The sequence below is a fragment of the Arvicanthis niloticus genome, chromosome 8 (genome assembly GCF_011762505.2).
Source record: "Arvicanthis niloticus isolate mArvNil1 chromosome 8, mArvNil1.pat.X, whole genome shotgun sequence".
In the NCBI taxonomy this organism is placed as follows: domain Eukaryota; kingdom Metazoa; phylum Chordata; class Mammalia; order Rodentia; family Muridae; genus Arvicanthis; species Arvicanthis niloticus.
In genome coordinates this window covers 50,737,396-50,751,193 of record NC_047665.1, presented here as the reverse complement: position 1 = coordinate 50,751,193, position 13,798 = coordinate 50,737,396, and the positions used below count along the sequence as shown (strand labels likewise).

Below are 13,798 nucleotides of genomic sequence, written 5' to 3'. Positions count from 1 at the left end.
TTGATTGGAACATTTAATATCTTGAATGTCTCCAAACAGGCACGGATAAAAGCAAAGGCAATAGCGATAAACACATTTTTGCCAAAGAATGGATTTCGACCTCTGGACATGAACCTGTACACACAACAGCGTTATGCTACATCATTTTATTTACCTCCAGTGTATAGCCCCCAGCAGCAGTTCCCTCTGTACAGCCTGATCACCCCCCAGACATGGTCAACAACACATAGTTATCTCGATCCACCCTTGGTAAGCCTTTATCTTTCTGTCTTAAATTTACGTAACAGATTTATATTTAGGTATTGCACTAGGCACTTTGAACGCCTAAGTCCTTTTCTAATCAGAGAACCATGTGTCTGCAGCTTGTCTAGTATCCAGACCTCACTGTTATGGTGTGGATTTAAAATTTAATTAGGCAATAAGATGGAGTCCTGTGCAACAAAGCCCTTCGAGGCTCCGATCCTTGCCTCCCGCCCTCTTAGCATTTCCTTTCTATGAGACATAGTGCAGTAAAGGCTCCAGCTGCTGTCCTGAACAGAGAGAGACTTGACATGAGTAGTTTTGTCGTAGAGGATGACGTGTTTCAATAGATTCCTCACAGGATGCATACTGAACGTCTCATAAGATTCAACAGAGTTTGAATGTAGTAGGTTGGATCCCATGATTCCACTTTTTGGCCTTTGTTAAGGTATCTGGTTTCATTTATAAGTTTGTAGTGAGCATGGTCATTTTTCTGCAGCTTTGAGCCTTAGATGGTAGGAAACATGGGTTCATTGATGTAGTGAGGTTGCAGGCAGATTCCTTGATGCAAAAATCAACCTTGTGTGGTGAAGTCCTTGAAAGTGAAATCCACGTTGCAAAGGTGGGTGAGTTTATGTCTATGGGTTTGTGTCTCATTGTTGATACTGATGTAAATGCAATAAAAGGTGAAGAGTAGGGTGCATAGAGGAAGTGGTCACAGAGCAGGGGTGAAGTGGCTGTGGACCAGACCAGAGAACAAGTATCTAAGTGCCGGCAGACAAGCAGGGAACATGTAGGAAAGAGGGAGCTTGAGACAGAGTTGTTCAGACTTGAAAATGCAGGTCCTGTTAAATACTGAAATGTGAAGATAAATGTCTATGAGAAAAATGAGTAAGCCTAGGAGCTGATACTGCAAAAGTAGATATAAATAGAAAACACCATTAAACAACTTACAGCAAGGATTGATGAGTCGTTTTGTGTACCTTAATCGGTGTTCATGTTTTGTGTGAACTTAGGAGAAGGATCAAAGAAAGGAAAGTCTGAGGATAGATTGCGTGTACATAAGCACCCACGTTGCTGATGATCAGCTTTTATTCTGAGTATAGCAGGCAGCTGGAACAGGGGTGGTGGTAAGTTGCTTTCATGAGAACTTAGACACATGGACTTTGACGTGGATGTTGTACGAAGTAATGTAGAACATTTTATTTTCTTAAGAAATGAAAATGGGCTGGAGATAGGGCTTTCAGAGGACCCAAGTTTAATTCTCAGTCACCACATGGCAACTCACAACTGTCTATAACTTCAGTTCTAGGGGATCTGACATCCTAACACCTATGCACATTAAAAAATAAGTATTGCTTTTTAGAAAAGAAATGAAAGCATATTCCATGTTTTAAAGGTAGTTCTTTAGCCATGTGTAGGACAGGAGCTACAGGAGATTCTCAGGCCCTTAACACTCCCCTCAAGTTCTAGAACACTGCAGTAAAAAAATGTTTGGTATACTAGTATCTAAAATGAAAACTTATGTTTATCTCTAAACTTTGAAATGACCAGAGGAAAATTATGGAGACATAGGCATAGGTAAAGACAACAACAACGGACAAACAGAGTGCTGTCCTGCTTAAAAGTTTCTGCCCAACAAAGAAGCCATTGCCTTAGTATACTGAGACAGCCTGTATTGGAAGAGGACTGTTACCACATTTATCCAACAAAGGCTTACTACCCAAATACACAACAAACTTAAAAAAAAAAAAAATCACACATCAGAAGAACAAATAAGTAAATGGCAAGTTGGTCAGACAGACAGTTCTGAAAGCAGAGCCAGTGGGCCAGTGATCTGTCTCAGTACTTGTACAAGCTGGGCAGCACAAATTTTTTGATGATCTCCTCTGACCTTCATATGTGTGCTGTGGCATGATACCCCCACATGTAAGTCATATCTCTCACACAATAATAAAAACTTGAAGAAATATACATGACCGATTTATATATAAATGAAAAAATTGTACAACTTTCTTAGCCATAAAGTAAATACAATTAAAAGCTGAAAAGATTCCATCTGTCCTCAAGAAGATAAATGGCATGCTCACACACTGGTGAGGGTGCAGGGGAAGGGATTGCTTGTACACTGTTGCTGGGAATATAAATTAGTTCAGCCACCATGCAAATCAGTGTGGAGACTCTGGATAAAAATAAAAGTGAACCTGTAATAGCATCTAGTTTTACTGCCCACAGCATACATAATATATGTGGAATAAATATCCACAGACAGTAGATATCTGCACATTCATCTCCATTGTGAATTATACATACATAGTGGCAGAATCTGGAAATCACTTTAGGTGCCTATCAGTGAAGAACCATGTGCTAACTGCAAAGAGGATCTCTTGTAAGCCACCTGTCCAAGAAGCAGGAAATAGGAGGTGGGGCACTGGCAAGAAGAGAAGATTCTGGGAAATAGTAAGACATAAGAGAGAGACTTGAGGAGAGATGAGGGAAAGACCATCAGGTAGATGAACTTGGAGAGAGGTTGAGGGAGACACTGGAGACAAGAAGGAAGAAAGGTAGACATAGGATGGTTTAAACGGTTAGGTAAGAGCAGGTCAGGAAATGAGCTAATGCTTATGGCCTAGGCATTTAATAAGAACTAATTAGTCTCAGTCCTCATTCCAGGAGCAGGACTGGGAAAGGAAAAGCCGATACATTATATTTACATTCAGTCACAGAGAAGAACTACATTATATCATTGGCAGGAAAAAAAGATGAATTGATACATTAAGCAAAATAATGCTAGGCTTGGACAAGTGAGCTGCATGGTTTTCTCACACATGGGACATGAAGGTCAAGGGTGGTTTTTTGTTTTTGTTTTTTCTTCTTCTTTAAAGGCATGGAAATAGAAGAAATTCTAGTTTGTAGGGAGGGGAAGAAGAGGTTTAGGATGGCAAGGTGGCTGTGATTGAGTACATTGTATATGTGGAGGAGAATGCACAGTGAAACCCTTCACATTGTACAAATAATATAGGCCAGTAGGAGACAAAAGAAAATGCCCGTCTCTTTTTGAGTGAGTTCTAAAGAGAAGGAAATATGCTTCTAAAAATAGTATACTTTCTATGAGCACAGACAGACCCTTGACTGTGTGGTCGCATCTCCCAGAAGCATCAGAAGAGATCTGAAGAGGAACTGTCCCTTACCCTCCTCCCAGTACTGCTCTTCCCCATGTGCTGAGCAGGCATGCCTTGCTGAGTTCTTCCTGCGGTGGCACACTCGTCACCTCTTGTCATACTACGTCATACTCCATGTCTAGTTGCCTTTTCTGTTGTTTTATATCCAGGCCCTCCCATCTAGGCCCTTTTCTGAGGTGTATATTTGTAAAATTATGGGTTTAAACTGATGTTTTGGTCTTAGCAATTTGTTTGTTTGCTTGCTTGCTTGTTTTGTTTTTTTGAGACAGGGTCTTTCTGTAGCCTTCCTTGCTGTCCTGGAACTCACTCTGTAGACTATACTGGCCTTGAACTCAGAGATCTACCTGCCTCTGCTGGGATTAAAGGAATTAAAGGTGTGTGTCACGTCTACCAGAGTGGTCTTGCCATATTTAAAGTCTCCAAAACTTAGGTCTGAGTTAAGTGGCTCTTGTAGCATGTAATTTTTTTTCTTAATTTTTAAGTTAGCCAACAAGGTGTAATGGGTTTTATTATTGCATTTTGGTACATGTGTATTATTATACTTATATCCATTAATTCTCTTCTCTCCTAACCCCCACTACCACTTTCTCCTCTCAGAGTTTCCCCTGCTTAATGTTAGTGTGTTACCTCTGCTTTTCTCTCTAAAAGCCCTCTCTCCCCTCTCTTGATCTTCCTCTTACTTTCATCATCTCTTTCCTGTATCTACATACCACCTCTCAAGTCTAGGTCCAAATATTAAAGAAAATAAACACACAGTATTTATCTCCTTTAGTAGGATAGTTCCGTGTCCTGGCTCTTATAAATGAGGGAGCAATAATTATGGGTATGTAAATACCCAAGGGTGATATAGCTGGGTCACGTGGTAGTTCTGGTTTTTAGACTAGTTTCCATAGTATAGATTGGCTACACCATCTATACTAGCAGCTAATTAGAGTTCCTCTTTCTTCACCAGCATTTGTCTTCTTTTGTGTCCCAGGTTAGGAAAGAATCTGTTTTTGCATTTCCCTGGTGGCTGAGGCTGCTCAGTACTTTTTCAAAGTATATATTTGTCCGACTGTGTTTTCCTTGAGAACCGAGTAGTGTCCAGTTCATTGGCCCATATATTGGTTGGATGACTTGGGGTTTGGTGTTTAATTTTAGATTTCTTCAAATATTCTAGATATTAATCCCCTGTCTGTTATGTAGCTGGGAGAGATTTTTTTTTTTTTTAAGCAGTATAGTTTTTATGGATTGTGGAGCTTGTCAAGTAGTGGATCCTCCTTGACAGGTATTAAGTGTTTTCCTTTGTCACTTTAATTTTTTAGCCAAGGAATAATATGTTAGCTCTAGTAGCTATTTTAAGTCAGAGTGTCTGTTTCCAGTTAGCACAGAAGAGAATTGCTTAGGTTCTCCCTCCCTTCTCTCTTCCTTTTCTCAGCTGTGTGGGACCAGTATTTATTTCAGTTTAGTGAAAAATCAAGGTGGGAACTGGAAGGCCCCAGGCAGCTAAGTGCCTTGGAAAGTAATGTGCTTACTTGGAAAATATTTGAAACGGCATGTCCCAAAGGCAGAAAGTTAGTGATCTTGCCCTTCTATCTTGGTGGTGGTGGTGGTGGTGGTGGTGGTGGTGGTGGTGGTGGTGGTGGTGGTGATGATTATGATGATTCTGTGCCCATGTGCCACAGCAAGAGTGTGAAGTTGGTTTTCTCCTTCCATCTTGTATACGGTTTCAGGGATTGAACTTGTGCGTGCGTGCGTGCGTGCCTTTGTGCGCGCGCGTGCATGCGTGTAGACAGTGCTGATCTTACCTTGAACCCATAGAGAGATCTGTCTGCCTCTGCCTTCTAAGTGTTGAGATTAAAGGCATGCAGTATCATACCTGGCAACAGTGTTTTTAAAGTGTGTGTGTTTGTGTCTTTGTGTCTATAGCTGAACACATGCTAGGACATACATGAACGTGGGGTTCAGAGGGCAGAGAACAACTCTCAGAAGATATCCCTCTGGCATCCAAGGATTGACCTGAAGTGGTGGAACCTGTGTCCAGAGGCTGCTGAGCCCTTCACACTGAGTTTTACCTTAATTTTATCTGTCAAGATTTTAAAAACAGTTGAGTGGTACTTAAAATCCTGCATTTAAATTCTTAAACTTTTTAAAAGTACATTTAGCTCAAATCTTAAAGCCATTATGGCCTGTTGTCATTTTTTTCTGATTTGTTGTAGGTGTTTTGTTTTTGGGTTGTTTTGGGTTTTTTTGTTTGTTTGTTTGTTTTGGTTTTGGGTTTTTTTTTTTGGTCGTTGTTGTTTTTGAGATAGGGTTTCTTTGTACCCTTAGGTGTTTGGAACTCCTTGTAGACTTGGCTTAAAATCAGAACTCGGAGATCTGCCTGCCTTTGCTTCCCAAGTGCTAGGATTAAAGGCCTGACCTATATTATTGTATTTATATGTTCTGTATCACTTTAGATTATTATTTGGAAAAAAATTTATAGTCTAAAATATAGGGTGCTGTTTACAGCAAGTTTTACATGACAGTAAAAAGTGAAAAGGGACAGGGGTGGAGAGAAGATATCCCTGCTAAAAGCTGTGGGGGTGACACATGCATGGTTAGGGGCAGTAAGAATGTGAGAATTCCTAAAGTTGGGATCTTTGCTGAATTTTATTAAGGCTATTGAAAATAAAGGATCATCTATCTATCTCTTACCACATTGGGGGTAATTGTGCTGGCAGTAGTAACTTATTTTAATTGAGTGCCACCAGGCAATGCCTATATTCAGGACTCCATGTTGTGTCCTTTTGCTGTTCTCATTTGGTCATTATAAGGACTAATTATGTGATTGGGAGAAAGTTCTTAGCAATAGCCATGGCTTGCATGCTTGATAGACATTACCTTTAGTAATAATGTAAGCTTTCCCTTACACTGCAGTTGTTTTTAAGCATAAAATGGAATTAACACCTCTGGCAAGAGGAAGACACAATCTGGTTTACCCAAGCAAGATACAACAGTGTAAATCCAGTTGAAGTGTCTCATGTCTCATGTTTTTACATGCTTGTTTTTTGTTTGTTTTTGTTTTGTTAATCCAGGTAACTCCTTTTCCAAGTACTGGATTTATAAATGGGTTTACATCTCCGACCTTCAAACCTGCAACGTCTCCTCTGACATCGCTCAGACAATATCCTCCTAGAAGCAGGCAAGTTCTAAGGTTGCTTTCAGTGCTCATGAGCTTCATATTGCAGTGTTCCAGGTTGTCTGGAGAGATCTGTGTAACCACTAGTAATGCTCACCAGAGATGAGACTACCTGAAATGTAAAACTGTGATCGAAAGTAAATCCCAAAATGGATGCCAGTAGTAAGGAAGAGATTCTCTTCAGAGAAGGCTTTGGGGGCAGCATTTGCCATGTGTTCATTCAGTAGGAAGCAGATCTTGACATACATAGTTCACATTAGCATGTTCATTTTCTACTCCTTGATTGCTTTATAACTCAGCATATACAAACATCTCATTTGCAGGAATCCTAGTAAGTCTCATCTGCGCCATGCGATTCCTAGTGCAGAGAGAGGGCCTGGGCTGCTAGAAAGTCCTTCAATATTTAACTTCACTGCAGATCGATTAATTAATGGTGTCCGGAGCCCACAGACGAGGCAAGCAGGGCAAACTAGAACACGAATACAAAACCCTTCAGCTTATGCCAAGAGAGAGATTGGAACTGGGCGTGTGGAGCCAAGTAGTCTTGAATCCTCTCCGGGTTTAGGGAGAGGAAGGTAAGTCACTCACATACTTTGTCAAACAGATATCATGTATCGATCATGAACTACTAATATTTTAAGTTTTGACTTAGATTTTTATAATCATATTGTAATACACTTCAGAAAAATCAAATAGAAGTCTATAAAATGTTTCCCTTAATTCCTCAGAATAGTCAGTTTTAGAGCACAGACTTCAGTGCTTACCCCCCCCCCCCCTTTTTTTTTTTTTCCTTAAAAGAATGACATTTTCTTTCATAAAACTAAGCTAGTATTTAGGAGCTGTACAGTTTCTAACCTGCTCTTCCTGTATCTAGTTTCACCTTAGCAGTTGGCCCCGGCCCTCTAGGTCACTGACCTTGACAGACTTGGGCTGGCTCCAAGGTGTATCCCGTGGGTTCCGGGCCTTGCTTTCTTTACGGCTGGTAAGAAGGAGGGCTGGGCATGCAGCTCAGCTCTAGAGTGCATGCCTAGCATAAACAAGGTCCAGGGTTCGATGCTTAGTGCTCCACAAAATTAAATAAACTAGGAGGGAGCTGCCACTGAGGTATAGTAGACAGATGTGAGTTGTGTACCCACACAAGCCAGCATTTAAATTCCATTTCTACTAAATTTAATTATAAACAAAAGCTGCTCTCGTAGAGCAGTGCCTGTTGCCACATTATTTCCATTCTTGGGCAAGTAGTTCTTGGAGTCTTGGTGTTTGTTGTCATTATCGAGGGTGTTTCCATACACTGTACTTCCGTTTCCTTCTCCCTTTAGCCTCTAATGCGGTTTCCTTCTTGCTCACTGTCTTCTCTCCTGCTGTTTATACTTCCTCTAAGGAAGTGAGATTAGAAAAGAAACAGGTAGGTCTCAGGGTCCGCACCTTTCCCAGTGTTAACTGGCCAGTTGCTAATGTGATGGAGCCTGTCAGCATATTCCTCTGATAGGTGCTGAGCAAAAACCTCAGCCTACCTAGGCTTTTTCTTTTTACCTATTTTGAACTGTTTAAATGGAAAAAAGTCTTAAGCTTTCTATTCATAAATATGTAGCATGATTAATGACAATTGAAACTTAAAACTGTTGATTCCTTTTTCTTGGTACAGAGTCAGACCAAAGGCACACCTGAGATGCAGCAGGTGTCGGTCTAGACCAGCACAATAAAGCAGGTGTCTTGGCAAAGTGAGCCACACAGGTTTTTGTTGAGTGTGCTGAGTGATTCAGAGTGTTGAAGGTTAGGTTAAGTGTGTGATGACCAAGATTTAGACAGTGCTGTCTATTTTCTTTATTTTAAAAGCACTTGCTGATGCTTATTTTACTCATAGATCTCCGCCCCTGCTGCTGCCTAATCGCCCAGTGATAGTCTTAACTTTGTGTTGTCCGTCCATACCACTGGAAGATCCAAGTCATTAGTAGCTTTATCTTAAGAAATCATATGTTTGCCGATCTGTACAAAGCAGCTCTCAGCCATCGAAGGGTGGATAAGGTCACAATTAGGAGGCTCTTGAAGCCCGCTGATCTCAGGTCTCATCCTGCTTCCAGCGCTCTGAAGTCACTTCCTCCCCTGAAGCCCACACCCGTCACTGTGGCCCTCTGACTGCCTCTTACCAACCACAGGTGTTTTAGCAGCACCTGAGATGCTGGGTCCTTTCCAAAGGTGTTCAGTTGACTTTCTCTTTCAGAGGATTGCTGTGTCTGAGTGTAGCTTTCTATTTTATGTGTCTGTGTCAGGGAGGGGAGTAAGCAGGCTACATGTGTATCATGTTTATCAACTTTGGCTCTTGCTTAAGTTCTATGTCCCTTTATTTTGGGGACAATTTCTCTCATTTAACTGGCCAGGCTGGTTGACACCAGGGTTTCCCTTGTCTCAAATACCCCAATACCAAAATTGTAAACATAGCCACATGACATTTTTATTTTGGGGAGTCCGGTGTCTCTAATGTTCTTATGTGTGTACAGACATACATGTTTGAGTGATACATGTAGAGGCCAGAGATAATCTTCCTCTCTCACTCCCCACCTTTGTCTCTGACTAAACCTGGAGTTGACAGTTTGGCAAACTTTACAGGCCAGTGAGCTCCAGGGATCTGCCCGTTGTTCCCTTTGTATACTGGGGTTAGAGATAGAGCGATTGCATCTGGCTTTTATGTGTCCTGAGATTCAAACTTGGGTCCTTATGCTTGCATGACATGCAGTTTACAGAAAACAGCTCTCTAGTCCCGTTGCGTGGCTTTTTGTTTTGTTTTGTTTTTAAATATGGGTTCTGAGGCTCAAGCTCAGGTTTTGTTCTTGTTGTTGTTTTTAAAGATTTATTTATATGAGTACACTGTAGCTGTCTTTACAGACACCAGAAGAAGGCATTGGATCCCATTACAGATCATTGTGAGCCACCATGTGGTTGCTGGGAATTGAACTCAGGACCTCTGGAAGAACAGTCAGTGCTCTTAACTGCTGAGCCATCTCTCCAGCCCTCAAGTTCAAGTCTTGATGATTGGACATCAAACATTTTCTGACTGACCATCATCTACCCAGTCCTTATGAAGTGCGTTTGTTGAATGCTAAGGCCCAAAAATTAACATTATTTTTTGACCCATGACTGCAGAATGCATGTTGCTAGGTTTTTTTTTTTTTTTCCTTAACATGTTATTAATCTGTGTTTCTATCAGAGCTTTTGGATAGCCAGGTGCATTGGCAACAAACAATAATCTGAAAGGAATCATTTACTTTTTATAATACATTTTCAGTACTTGCTTAAAACATTGAATAACCATGTTGTCATAGTTGCAAGCTACATCAGTCCCTCGTGGAGAGTCAGCTGGGCCATTAAAGCTTCAATGCTAGGCATTGACTTCTGTTGTTTCTCTGTCCTAAATTGTACCTTCTTTCAATCGGAAACTATTTGACTTTGGTTTGACTTAGGTGAACCACGCTTGTGGGCCTTCTGGCTACCTCTCTGCATCCTCTGCCTCAGAGCCTACTACTTCACCTGTGCTCTGGTGTAAGGGAGGCACTTCTTTCCTGTGTGTCACATGCCAGCCTCTGTCAGCATTTACAACTTCCTTACCTCTCTTAACTCCCACAGGATTAAAAAGAGGGAATATTGTGGCTGGTTTGGTCTTTTGTCTGGGTTACTGGAATGTCCTCTATCAGCAGGAAGGCCAGTTGGCTCTCCTGTTGCTCACATATTCACTGGCTGATGGTGAGACAGCTGTTGAGCTTCCCTCTGCTGTGACGTGCCTTCTCCACTCAACTTAATCATTTCTAGATTTTTAAAGAGAAAGACATGTGACTCTCCTTTTCACTTAAACACTTGTAAGGCATTGTACAATTCATTTCAATATTGTTGTACCCCAGGAAATAGGGAAATATAAAGCTGGTCAATAAAATTCCAGACCACATATTCATCTATTAAGTTCACCATCTTACATGGTGAACTTGACATCCCAGAACAACTGCAGTGGTAATCTTAAAACTCAGATTACCATAAAATGCACAGTAAAGTTTGAAATATTACTGATTTTTAAATTGTGGCACAAAGACACAGTAAGTGAATGATGTAGGGGAAATAGCATGGAAATTCTTGCTTGGCTAGGGCTGCTACCTGTAAATGCTCAGAACCATGAAGGACAGCATGGAACAGGAGGAGAGTATCTCTTGACTTTCAGTGCAGTTTGAGAGTTTACCTTGATGAATTTGGAAGCAGCAACTCCTGTCTTGAGTGACGGTGGCAGCATCTTGAAGCTACTGTGAGACAGGCCACAGGCACCATGACTTAATAGAACTAACAATAGCCTGTGAGCCATCAAGGAAAAAAGCTATCCCAGCCTTTTTTTTTTTTTTTTTTTTTTTTTTTTTTTTTCCTAATACCAAATGGGTTATTGGAGACTGAAAAATCAAGAGGGGAACATTGAATAACACAGTGACATCAGGTGGCAGCCAAGGATTGGGGTTCTTAAAGGCAAGACTCTTAAGAGAAGGGAGCCTAGGCAGCAGAGCTTCTGGATCCAACAGGCACACTGTAAAAAGATGTAAGCTGAAGGGTAAATTTCCTATGTTCTTCTAGCACTTGTTAATGAAAGCTTAGCAGAGCTTTTGTTAGAGGAAAAGCAATGTTTGCAGAATCCTTGCTACCTTACAGAGTGAAATAAAGAGGTAGGGCCGAGCCTGGAGTGCATCTTGTTTAACCAATATGCTCTACTTCTTTGGTGACATAGTCACTGTTACTCTCCCGGCAGTATTTGAACTTTCAGGTAGCTGCTGGAACAGGTTTATGCTTTTATCAGACAGATAATGGAGACTCTTACTATATTCTCAACAAAAGAGTTATGTTCCTAAGTAAGGACTTAACACTTCCAGTGAAACTTGAGAGAAACTAATATGTTCACTAATATGTTGCTAACAAAAGTGAACATGAACCATGTCCGCTGTTGAACCATGAATGGATATAGCTCTCAGTCCTTGTTCTTGAGCTGTGGACTGATGGAACCAGGACTAGTGTGTAGCTTCCTTCTTACTGCATCATATGTCCCCTGTCCATAGGGTGTATTCAGAAGCAGGAGGGGTAGGTGATCTAGAGCTTCTTCCTTCCTGAAAGACTTGCTCTTCCTCAGAGCTCACAGCTCTTTCTTCTGCTGCTTTTCAGAGGGCTTGTTTCCCATTAACTTTTTTTCTGTTGGTCTGAGGCACTAAAAGGTTCCCATAGGATCTTCAAGTCTTCGGTCATGTATCTGCTACCCTTGTGCATGCTAAGGTCCGTAGAGTGAAAAGCTCCAAATGCCAGGTGCTGATCTTGACTTTGTGTCAGTAGAAGCTCTCTTAGTTCACAGAACAGAAGCATGCCCATGTGGGGTCCAAAACATGTGAGTTCCCAGTATCCCCATTGCAGACTGAATGGTGCTGGGACCGTCTCCTTTCCTGTGTCTCTGCTACAACAGCCATCCACTGTGGACAGCAGCTTGTGGCTGTGTCTTCACTCTGCAATCACTTTGTGAGGGATGGACACTGATAATGTGTTCCAGGATGTCCTGCTATTACAGGATTACTGTACCAGTAGGTTCCTAGTAGGCTATTGAGGTGTTCTGAAGGCAGTAATACAGTTTGTGGGAGGCCATAGGCTGGCAGGAAGACATGTGTCAGACAACATTGGCATTGCTACATAGGCACCTGAGGGAAACCAGCCCAGTGATGAGCCTTTATGGTAGGCTCATCTTGAGGCAGCAACTGTAACACGGGTACTCAGAGTGGACCCTCGTGCCCAAAGGCCTGGTCACTGTGGGACCAAGGGGCCTATTCCTACAGGTGGCTGCTTGCGCTCACTTTTATGGCACAGTAGCTCATCTCTCCTCAGGGGTTAGCTCCTACTAGGCTAGCTCAGCAGAAAGCCTGGCTCCATTGCAGAGTCAGAAAGGTTTGTAGCCTAAAGGCTAGCCAGAGGGCCTATAGAGCAGTCCTCAAGCTTATTATTCTAATAAAAATACTTCGGGAAAACCATTTTTCCTATAAAAAAAATTAAAAGTTCTTTTACATTTATATAATGAGTCTCCTTTGGGGAGTCTGTTCAGTTGAAATAATAGAAGAGATAAACAAGTAAAAGTAAAATTACACATTGAGAGTCATGTATGGCTTGTTAGGCCACACAAACTCATCCAGGATGCTATAAATCTTGCTGCAGTGGCTCACTGTGGAGCTGCAGAGCACAGAGTTCAGCTTTTCTGCCCAGGGTCTGGCTGCTGTTGATGGGAAGGCAGGCTTAGTTTTTAGGGGCCTCTTAAGGTTGGAGGGTACTTATGTGGCTTTTGCAGTAAAGGATAATCATAGTTTTTTTACTCATGTTTTAAATAGCTCACGTATATAGTTTCTATATAGTTTAATGTTAGAATATATATATATCGTCATTCCAGCTGAAGTGATTTAAACATTCAAATCTTAAAAATTCTCAGTAGCTACTAGGAATAACTATTTTCTGGATATCTAACTTAATGATTTCCTCTTAACATTTGAATTTTGTTTAAGACAATGAACATCTTGTTGTGTGACACAGGCTTGTTAGCCTCCTGTCTCAGCCACCCCAGTACTAGAACTGCAGGCATATGCTGCAGTGCCTGGGTCTGACTGTCCTTTAAAAGTTGATGTTTAGAATCAGAATTTATTCCTGAAAGAGTAAGCATATTACAGACTGAGTGAGTTGATGCATGCTGCTTTGTGTACATGAACAAAACATAAGCTTGGCAAACTTTTCAAGTGAGGGGAAAAATAAAGGTCTTCTGCTTTTTTTTCTAGGAAAAATTCCTTTGGCTACCGGAAGAAAAGAGAAGAGAAGTTTACAGTAAGTACATAAAGTGGTGTGTCTGTGTGTATGTGTGTGTACTCTCACACACAGGCTCACTAATGTGTGAACCCATGCACTCGAATACATAAGAGCCAGGAGACTTCAGGTGTCTATCCTTCTCAACCTTATTGTCTCTGGACAGTCTTACCGAACTGGAAGCCCACTGTTGCAGGTAGACTGTTTGGCCAGTGAGCTCCTTTGATCATCCTGTCTCCAATGCTGGGCTTCCAGACATACAGCTTCGTTTATCTTTTTACATGAGTGCTAGGGATTTAGTTGCAAGTAGCCTTACAGAACCACCTCTTATCCCCAAAGGTTTGTCATTATAAGATATTTAAATCTAATAGTA

At 41.3% G+C, this 13,798-nt stretch overlaps 1 protein-coding gene across 2 annotated transcripts in view; it reads left to right on the top strand.

The window, feature by feature from the left end:
- Larp4b (La ribonucleoprotein 4B) overlaps positions 1-13,798 on the top strand; it is a 79,766-nt gene that overhangs the window by 57,862 nt on the left and 8,106 nt on the right. Inside the window, exons 11-14 of one of the 2 annotated variants that reach the window (XM_034509879.2) lie at positions 40-249; positions 6,479-6,585; positions 6,906-7,157; positions 13,401-13,446. In XM_034509879.2, coding sequence (XP_034365770.1) covers positions 40-249; positions 6,479-6,585; positions 6,906-7,157; positions 13,401-13,446 — 615 coding nt within the window. The remainder of the gene's footprint in view (positions 1-39; positions 250-6,478; positions 6,586-6,905; positions 7,158-13,400; positions 13,447-13,798) is intronic. The other variant, XM_034509881.2, reaches the window with a different exon arrangement.